We start from the raw sequence: 9,680 nt of genomic DNA on the forward strand, positions 1-9,680 counted from the left end.
GTCAGTTCATCATCACCATTTAACGAGGAGGATCCATTACGTAGCTCAGATAACAACCTGACGGCCGAAAAAAAATCACCCACGAAATACAAACTAGCCCTTTACCTGTTAAGAGTAGCATCATCACAGCAAGCACCACTTACACTATCAACCACTGCTCCTTCCAAGCCTTTCCCATACACGAAGTCACCCGTACCTTCAGAATACCATAATGACATTCCTTCTACCTGCATTACTACCGTTAGCTGGGAGTTGAGGCTGCTGTTCATTAATCGTTGTCATAGTCGGCGAAGTAAATGTCGAAGGAGATTTGTATAGACCCCATACGACACGTAGGACGCCTTGAACTCCTTTTAAGATCTTAACAAGGACCATCTGGTTCACAAGGTAAGAGAAAATACATTAGTGCCTTGTCATTGAGATCCTCTATAGCATTCTGTGCATCTTCAAGTTGATCATAATACACGTGGGCCACATCCCTACCGAGACCAGTTACCTCAATGAGGCGTACTTCACCATACCTTCCAAACACCTGATCGGAGAATCTTTAGGTTGAGACGGTAAGATACAAAAGAGGTTCAAATCCACCCACCTTGCGTAGATCATCTTCTGATAATTGAAAGTAATACCCATCGCCTTGGACACACATTGAAAGTGGGTAACCCAGTCTCTCGATGCTCCTTCCTCCAGCTCCGCCGAAAAAGTCCTCAATACCCCCGGAAGGGAAAGCATCATCATCATTTGCGGTTCCATAATAACCTGTCGAATAGGACCAGATCTAGCTCGTGACGGAAATGTGGAAGACTCACCATTGGCTTCATTCATATTGCTCATAAATTCTACTAATTGTCTAACGATATCAACATTGTGATCAGGGTCCGCTCCGATAGAGGTCTAAATCACATACCACTCCCCTCCGAACGTAGTTAATTCCCAATGGTACCCTCCAATGGGAGTCCATACAATCTGCTGAAGCTACATTATCCTTATTACCCACCACTGAGGGACTTCCCGTATCGACTACAGAATGCTCCTTTTCCGGAGAGACAAACATTGATGATTCCTCCTCTCTGATAGAGGACTGAAGACGGTCGGAAGTGAACATAGAAGGACCCGTTGGTGTGGTACGAATTACGAATTGATATTAATAATTAATATAACAACCGCTGCTACAACAACTACTCCTAGACTCAGCCACCATCGTGGAAACAGAGCACCCATCAAATCCTAGTGAAAATATTTCCCCATGTGTTGAAAGAAATCCGTTTCTGAATAGCCTTGCGGTCTAGGATCTTCTCATACAAGAATCCCAACACTAGCGAAAAACATCAATTGAAAAATACTCCCACGCCGGGATAGAACCTCCGCAGGTTTAGTGCTTGTATACGACTGACTAGCAGATCTCATTTTCTACGATTTTGATGATGTGAATTAGATGGGGGCAAATTGCACATCAAACTCAAGTATACCTCGAGTATACCTCAAGTATACCTCAAGTATACCTCAAGTATACCTCGAGTACACCTCAAGTATACCTCAAGTATACCTCAAGTATACCTCAAGTATACCTCAAGTATACCTCAAGTATACCTCAAGTATACCTCGAGTATACCTCAAGTATACCTCGAGTATACCTCAAGTATACCTCGAGTATACCTCGAGTATACCTCAAGTATACCTCAAGTATACCTCAAGTATACCTCGAGTATACCTCAGGTAAACCTCAGGTATACCTCAAGTGTACCTCAAGTATACCTCAAGTAGCCTTGAGTAATTCCGGCATTTTATTTCGCTCTTCAAGTAAACACTTTCTAATACTTCAAGTTCCTATGCAAATACTTGAGTTTCTACGGGAAGTATTCCACCGCATGCGTACTCGAGGCGGAACTCAAGTTCTCCCAAGGTCTCCCAAACAACAGTTAAAAGCAAAACTCTTCGACCCCCTACCTCCACGCCAATGCTGAGGAAGGACGCAGGTTTCACATTTATAAGACGTTCGTCTCAACATTGCGAGGGAGCTTTCTCTTTCTATCACTGCGTGTCTTTTTCCACATTTGCTTTCTATTGAACTTACCAAGATAGAGGACAAATTTCGGGATGGACTCGATTCGAGATGCTTCAGCACATAAGGACCGCTATCACTTCGGCCTCGATCGGTTGCACCACTCTCCAATTCGAGTGGCGTCCTTCAGTTGCTTCGTTGACTGAGTGAATTCCGGTTTCTCTGTGCGTCAAGTAGCTCGCCGAAGTAGTTTGATACTTCGGCTCTGCTATTCGAGTCGAATAATGACGGTGGCAGTGGCACGAGGAGAGTCAAATAATTCGACTCTCGTCGGGCCACTGCCGTGTGGCACGCGACACTTATTACGATTGCTTCAACTTGCCCATACAAGCCTGGACCTGCGCTCCAGTGTATCGTAAAAATATGACACATCAGCCCGCGTCCCTTCACACAAATGCAAACGTGTTCAGCTCGGGGTCCTCTCAACATTGGAGATGGGGTAAGGGGAGCGACAATTCACCATAGTCACGTTTTCTCTCACTTTAGCATTTGTATATTCTTTCTTACTTCCCACTCAAACTGTCATCAACACAAGACGTGGTTAGAATCGCGTAATTTTCATCTCGATCGTCGAGACTTCGGTCCTTCGGTATTATGCTACTATTCTGGACCTTATTCCAATAGCCACCACCACCACTGCTGAACATGTTGTATATGAAGATTGATGTATTACTCGCATTTTATATATTTGTGCCATCATCGCTCGCCAAGATATCCGCATGAGTATCCGAAACCGTCGACCCTAACGGGGTCGATTCGGTCGTATTGATTAGAGTCCTTCAATCCGGCCCTCTCTGAGGTTGCGTTGTCAATTACCCTTTTTGTGCGATCGCTCCAAAATATATAGTCCATTCAGATTGTGATAAGCTAAGCTAGATATTTCCGTATTCGCAATCATAGATGGACTACTATTAAGTCTCTTATCAACTCCATTATCGTTATGTCGAGTTCACCATCCCTAGGATCACAACACTACGGATCTAACACCAACAGACATCACCTCCACACCACGCAGTAACTTCCCTCCTCACATGCATCATAGATCTGGGCGCGACGGATTCCCCACAGCTCACTACAGAACAACATCACCACCTTGCCAACTCAACTCCAGCACTACTGCGACGTATTCAAACATACACCCCCCCACTTCTAGAGGAGCTTTTACAACGGTCAATCTGCAACACTATTGTGAAGTGGTAATAGCCATAAGGGTCGTAAAACGAGTATTATAGTTGTACCGATCGTAAGAGCTGCTGTGCATTGGTCGTAGCCCCTCCTCCAATGCGCTTTAGATATCATCAGGTAGTGGTAGATATACAGCAATGTTGCGACCGTCAAAACCCAACGCTTGCGTTCTTATTCGAGGGTCTTTGGCGCATATGTACTGACATGAACACACCGGTCGGAAGAAGACAGCGATCCTCAACGTCAAAGGCAAATTCGCATCCGTTCACTTACCGTTATGAACTCATCATATGTATTCACAAGTTGACCATTAGGAAGTTTTCGATCAGGGAAGCATTTTTGATACCTAATTCCACCAAAGGGAAATAATCAACAATCATAAGTCCTCCCCTTTCAACCTACACACAACACGGCACGACAGCGAACGGCTTGCCAGCCGCCAGTGCGAAATCGACGATCCTTTCTGTGGCCTGGTCTGAATGTAACCCGACCACCAACGATGCATTCGACAAGACCTCAAGGGCCGTCTGCAAGTCGTCGATCGACTCGTATCTGCCATTGGTCAATACGCGACATATACTTCTCAGCGAATTCGAAACGCCAATCGGGAAGATGCTCAATCACAAGACACATCCTTGGACACGTCATCGTTGACGAAGTGCTTTGATTCAACAACTCGATGAAGTTGCGTTCTCATAGAAGTTTCAACGCACGTGTGTCGAAATTTTCATACCAATCATCATACGAAAATCTCACTCCGGGGGTGGGGACGCGGGCTCCTTAAATTTGACAGCCCCCGGCTTAGTCGCAGTCTTCCTCCCCGGTAAATCAGGATCGTCCGTGCTGACCTCATCCGCGGTGAAATTACTCGCCAACTCACAGAACTCTTCGTGCCTGATTGATCAACTTCTCCAAGACGAATGAAGCCTCGACTCCGACTACCCCTGTCGAATCCATTTGATGCGTTTAGCCTTATCCAAATGTTCTTTATACCACGCCACGTTCGCCACGACCGAAGATATCCCAGAAATCGTTTCTGTACTTCGTGCAATATCAGCGGCCCAGTCAGTCAACGGTGGATCGAAAAACGCCCGAATCTGAGTTCAGCAATTTTCCCTTAGCAGAAAAAAAATTAACTAGGCGAGCACATGTCGGGGTGGCGAGGGTTTCGAGTTTTTATCATATGTCGTTTGATACTTCCGCCAGAGAGGATTGCGATTGTAGATATCCCACTCGTATTTCTTGACGAATTTACCTGTGTAAAAACATCACGATGAATTCACGTATAGAAAGCTCTTACGAAGATCCATCGGTCGTGGATCAACATTGGTGGCTTCGATGCCGTTCAGATTCTTCAACTCAAATCCTATCTCGCCTTTCCCTCCAGCCACATCGACCACACCCGACCCACTACGAAGGAATCTACACAGTAAATCAAATCACGTGTGATATCTGCAAATCCGTTGTATCATCGGCACATTTGGTCGGATGGTAAAATCTACACCTTCCAGCCGCGCGACCTCGGTTCAATTCCTCGCGAAAGCATCTCAAATATTCTACTAAATTAACCCTCATCCTTACTCTATTCCATATGTGTCGAGGAGGAATCGTCGGAAGACAAACGCTCGAGAGTAGTTTTGTACCTTCGCATGACAGCACTGTAGTCACCTCAGAGGGAAATTGACCAAAACATAAATCGAATACCCGCATCCCAAACGATCCCATATGGTAAAAGGCTTCACCCGAGTACTTTATTTCTCTTCCCTGGTCCTCTATTCCGTTTCCGCCCACCATTTTCCTCTATCTCGGCCTGCTTTCTATTGTACTCCTCCAAGACTCTAAAGAGACCTCATCGTAGATTGACGACTTCAAGGACCGACTGGCTACTCTTGAGGATGGGAAAAGAAACACTTCTCCTTGTAAAGGCATCGACCGTGGAACTTCCAATGCTTGCAAACGGGCGCGTCCTGAGCCAAGAACCAAACTGTAACCATGCGGAAGGACGCTGATTGGAGAAAGATATGGTATATAAATAGTTTTAATTAAATTCCATCGTAATGATAAAATATAAGGTGTAGTCTGATACGAGTGTTAAAATGCTATCATTAAATGCATAGATGAAGTAATATTCCTTTACACTGAGACTCGCAATCTGCGAGGTCGAGTGCAGTCGATTTCATTTCCACGACGAGTGTCAATACCCCAATCTTATTCCAGTCAATATACAGTTCCTCTTACCCCACGAAGAAAAGAAAACTAAAGCGCTCAGTGGTACCCCACAGGAGTACTACCGGTAGAACCCCACCAGCCTCCTGCTTAGCACACTCCAGATGCGCCCATAGGTACCTGCTAATATCACTGATCGACCGATCTCCCCCACACAGTAGTACCTTGTAGGCTTCTCTGGTGAGAACTGCGTGGGGAAGGTAGGGGAGCCCTCCCCGACGATACCCTTGCACAAGCAACAGGTGCTCTCGACCTTCGCTACGAAGAAAGGCTCATCACCTTTCTCGAATAGAGGCATAGAAACTAGAAGGAACTACACAGCAGACTGGCTATGAATTACACCTGCCACGGCACGTATTCTCAACCATATTGCGTATTTGCATATTGCTTTTCTACGAATTTGGAATTCATACAGCACAGCGATGATCACAACTAGACGGGTGCCCTCTTATTCGAATGAGAGTAGAATTGAAGGATCAGTTCCCCTAACTTCTACGAACTAGTCGTCACGGCAGATCGTCCAATCCTCGTGTTCAGCGGCCTGTAATACTGGATGGTATTCAGTGTGATCGCGTATCTCACGAGCCAAATATCCTAATTAGACAACAGTCTAGAGGTTAGCATGTTCAATGAGCTCGAGAGAGGTACTGGGTTCAATTACTGGGCGTATCATATTTGCCATTCATTTCAAGTACTCCTGACAACCTAAAAAATTCGAAGCCCCTTAGCCTCGTGATACCCAGTGAAGCCATTTTTGGGTCCTTCCCCTCACCCAAAGTTCCAAGCCCTGAACTTTAGGCCCGCTGTTATCGCTCTATTGTTTCGAAAGCATCCATTTCCACTAATGGACCACTACGATTTGGTTAACACCTGTGAAATCACACGCCATCCCTCAAGTCTTCTACTCCTACCACTGATACCCCACAGGAGCAAAGGAGAACTATACTGTGGGGTAGAGTTGAGCGAGCATGATTTTCCAGAAGAGTGGTATGAACTCGCACGCAAACACAGCGCCTTATTGCAACACAAATGCACAATTGAGACGTGTGCTCATTACTCTTCCTTTCAGCATGCTTGTAGTGATATCAATTCCGACGATCGAATGGATGAGTGTTGTTGATTGTGGCCATTCAACTCAATTATCAACAACTACTTGTTGGAGTTCCACCCGTTTCACGCGAAGTGGCGTAATGCTCTGTGAAAAACGCGACATTCGCGGTGATATGCAGTAGTCGCGAAATATATTTTTTACTATGTTTTTACTATCCATACCCATCAGCGGAAAGCGATGAGGTGATTTTCTGGGAAAGGGAATTGTCCCAACTTCCGTTTTCCGCTCATTCCTGTGTTACACGGGTGTGCTATTCTCCTCCTACGATTTCGGGGCCCTCTGAGGATTGTAGGCTGTGGATTTCCCGGGCAAGGCCTACCTGAGATGATTTTGGCAGTTTCACTCCGATACTTAGTTGGGTTAAGTGAGCTCAATGGAAATCATGCTATAACGGTGTTGGAATATATGTGCGCTCTCCTCAGCTGAGCTCAGGAGTTTCCCACTAATATACGAATTAGAGGGATGCTAAGCAGAATTTCCCAGAATCTCCTTGGAATGTGGTTTTCCCCCAGCACTGTGTTATACAGGGTTCACTATGTACTCTGACGTTGTCGATGATCCCATCCCTGCCGCAGAGGCGCCGCTCAGCGATGCTAAAGGCAATCGGAATAAACGGTGGGAGCCTCAAGAGGGTGCATCCATTATCCTAGATAAAGTAAGATTGCAATTCCCTCGGTCGTTTTTCGAAATGAAGGTCTCCTTTTTTTTGAAAAAAAGTTTGCATTTATTCGCGACTAGATTCAGTCGTAGGAGAGGCGATATTTCGTTATATCTAAATTGTGACTTGTTTGATTGGAAATGTTCGGGGTATACGACTGTGAATGCTTTGACAATAATTCCCACGTGATAAGCCTGGAGTATTCATCATTCAGTTACACGTGTTTGGAGTGACGAAGATGAACACATCAGAGATAGTCATGTGATAGCCCGTGGCGAAATGGTGCTTGCTATTTGTAATGCAGGTACTTCTCGGACCTTTGCAGTGGTAACGCGTTAACGGAAGGGGATGTCGAGATGGATACGGGCGGTGCTACGGAGAAGGAAGAAATTGGCGTTGAATGGTTGGATGATCATTCCTGCAACGTACGATGTGGTACTGAGGACCGAGCGAAGGCTGCGATGGAGGTACTAGGGAGTCGAGGGATCGCACACCTATCTTGCACGCATGTGTGCATATGCACCTGCAGATTGTGTGCTCCTCGCGGTGCGTTTGATCTGCGACCCTATGCGTTCATAGGGTGTGTCATGCCCTACCCGCTATGCGATAGGGCATCGCAGTCTCTTTGTGGAATGGAGCTGTGTTTGATTCTCGTAGTATTAAAAGTGACTTCTTTGTAGCATCCCACGACAACAAAAGTTGGAGATCCGTGGGTGTTGAGTGAACTGATCGAGCTGGAAGGAAAGAAGCCATTCCGGCTCTCTTTCCGATTGGCAACGGATAAGGACGTTAAACAGGCCGGTCGAACATGGCGAGATGTAAATACAACGGAACACAAGCGAAAGCGTCCGTCACTTTTTTCAGTCGCAATTTTACCGCCAGAATTTGAGCAAGAAAGGCTACGATTGCGATGGTCATAAGCTAGCGCCACGAGGGATCGATTTAAAACCTCGGAAAGGCCGGAGGTGAGCGGATGAATGAGCAATACGTTATGTGCAGTTTTACGATTGAAACTGTCTATGTTTAAGGCGGGGGCGCTCCCGAAGTCGGTCCCCACTGGGAGGCCGGGTGGAGGTAGACGAGGAGGAGCTGGCTCGTCGGGCAAGGCGGAAGGAACGATTTGGTGTCGTTGATAGCAGACATGAAGGAAAAGCCGAAGAATACGATGATGATGGAACAGGGTCCTCCAGGTATGCATCTTTGATCAGTTTTTCACGTGTTTTGGAGAGTGTTTATTGGCCATTTTATGGTGTTTGTTTTTAGTGAGGAAGACTGGACGAAGAAGGATGGTAGGACGATGGGAATCCTTCGCAACGATGATGAAGATACGCCTCCCGAAGATCAGTCAGCAAGTCAATAAACTTTCAGTGTTCTCACGAGTTGATGTTGTTATACTAGAGGGAGGGCGGTCTGGGTCCGAGATATGCATATTGTTATCGAGGGCATCTTCTGCGACTGCCAAGCGTAGACTTGTTCAGACTCGGGAAAAGGTTACATGGTCGAATGCTTACGTCAAATCCATGCTCAAGAATCTAGACATGGGTGATGCTCTGAATCCTGAGCCGAGCATCTAATCTCACGTCTTCATTCTATTGGTAGATCAAGCGGCGTGCAAGTTATACTGGGCCGGTATGCGGATCCTGATCCACGGATCAAGCACATGATCCAGATCACTCGTTGATCTTGACGTCTGAGCCAAATCTTTCGTGATCCGAGATGCGTGAGTCAGATCTGTGATTCTTGATCTCGATCCGTGATCTTTGATGCTGATCCTTGACCGTTGATCTCGATCCATGAACTTTGATACTGATCCGTGATCTGTGATCTGGATCTCGCGTGAACCTCATTTTTGATCCTGATCTATGATTCTTGAGAAAAAACTTGATCCGTGATCCAAAGATCAAGGGGTTGAGAAATTCTCAGACGAATTGAGAAATTTCGTTGATCCGTGATCCATTCGGTCCCGAGGGATCACCCTCTGATCCAGATCAAATATTGGATCAAGATTCTGATCCATGAAAAGGATCAGTTTACGGATCAGTGGTACTTTACGTGTTGAAATGCCGTGATCCTGTAACGGGGCTTTTTTGCTATGTTACATTACTCGTGATCCGTGATCCTGATCCCTCCAAAATGCTACACACTTCGTGGCACGAAGATTCCCTTGTAAATGCATACTAAGGAGATCCATACATTCGCACGCAGTCTTCGTCCATCTAAGGCTTGGACGAGGGAAGGCGGATGGAGGAATACACCAGACTACCCCGTGTCATATCCTCCTTCATCTGCTTGAGATTTTGGTAGTGTAGTTTACCCCAAACAACGAGTTGATGTCGATCGTAATTTTCTCCCACTGCTCACGCTGTCACCTGGCAACGTCGTTGCCGCCATATTTCCCCTGAGTATCTTTTGGGTTCCATTGTTTTCGTCGAGGAAAA

At 46.0% G+C, this 9,680-nt stretch overlaps 3 protein-coding genes across 3 annotated transcripts in view; 1 reads left to right on the top strand and 2 right to left on the bottom strand.

Moving 5' to 3' along the window:
• Pmar_PMAR016611 (hypothetical protein) overlaps window positions 1–375 on the bottom strand; it is a gene marked incomplete at its 5' end in the record, with an annotated part of 1,516 nt that extends 1,141 nt beyond the window's left edge. The window contains 2 exons of the mRNA XM_002780371.1: window positions 144–196; window positions 240–375. Coding sequence (XP_002780417.1) covers window positions 144–196; window positions 240–375 — 189 coding nt within the window. The remainder of the gene's footprint in view (window positions 1–143; window positions 197–239) is intronic.
• Window positions 376–3,180: 2,805 nt separating this feature from the next.
• On the bottom strand, window positions 3,181–5,771 carry Pmar_PMAR016612 (hypothetical protein; the record flags this gene model as incomplete). The annotated part of the gene is made up of 12 exons (XM_002780372.1): window positions 3,181–3,446; window positions 3,521–3,593; window positions 3,650–3,799; window positions 4,004–4,141; window positions 4,190–4,344; window positions 4,396–4,502; window positions 4,548–4,669; window positions 4,829–4,890; window positions 4,998–5,085; window positions 5,135–5,214; window positions 5,539–5,593; window positions 5,638–5,771. 12 exons carry the CDS (start codon window positions 5,769–5,771, stop codon window positions 3,351–3,353), a joined length of 1,260 nt encoding a protein of 419 aa, XP_002780418.1. The 3' UTR covers window positions 3,181–3,350.
• Window positions 5,772–7,119: 1,348 nt separating this feature from the next.
• On the top strand, window positions 7,120–8,609 carry Pmar_PMAR016613 (hypothetical protein; the record flags this gene model as incomplete). The annotated part of the gene is made up of 7 exons (XM_002780373.1): window positions 7,120–7,239; window positions 7,457–7,503; window positions 7,547–7,709; window positions 7,923–8,060; window positions 8,107–8,207; window positions 8,271–8,432; window positions 8,506–8,609. The coding sequence occupies 7 exons, from the start codon at window positions 7,120–7,122 to the stop codon at window positions 8,600–8,602; spliced, it is 828 nt and encodes a 275-aa protein (XP_002780419.1). The 3' UTR covers window positions 8,603–8,609.
• Between the last annotated feature and the right edge of the window lie 1,071 nt (window positions 8,610–9,680).

This window comes from Perkinsus marinus, assembly GCF_000006405.1.
Source record: "Perkinsus marinus ATCC 50983 genomic scaffold scf_1104296944406, whole genome shotgun sequence".
NCBI classification, from domain to species: Eukaryota; Perkinsozoa; order Perkinsida; family Perkinsidae; genus Perkinsus; species Perkinsus marinus.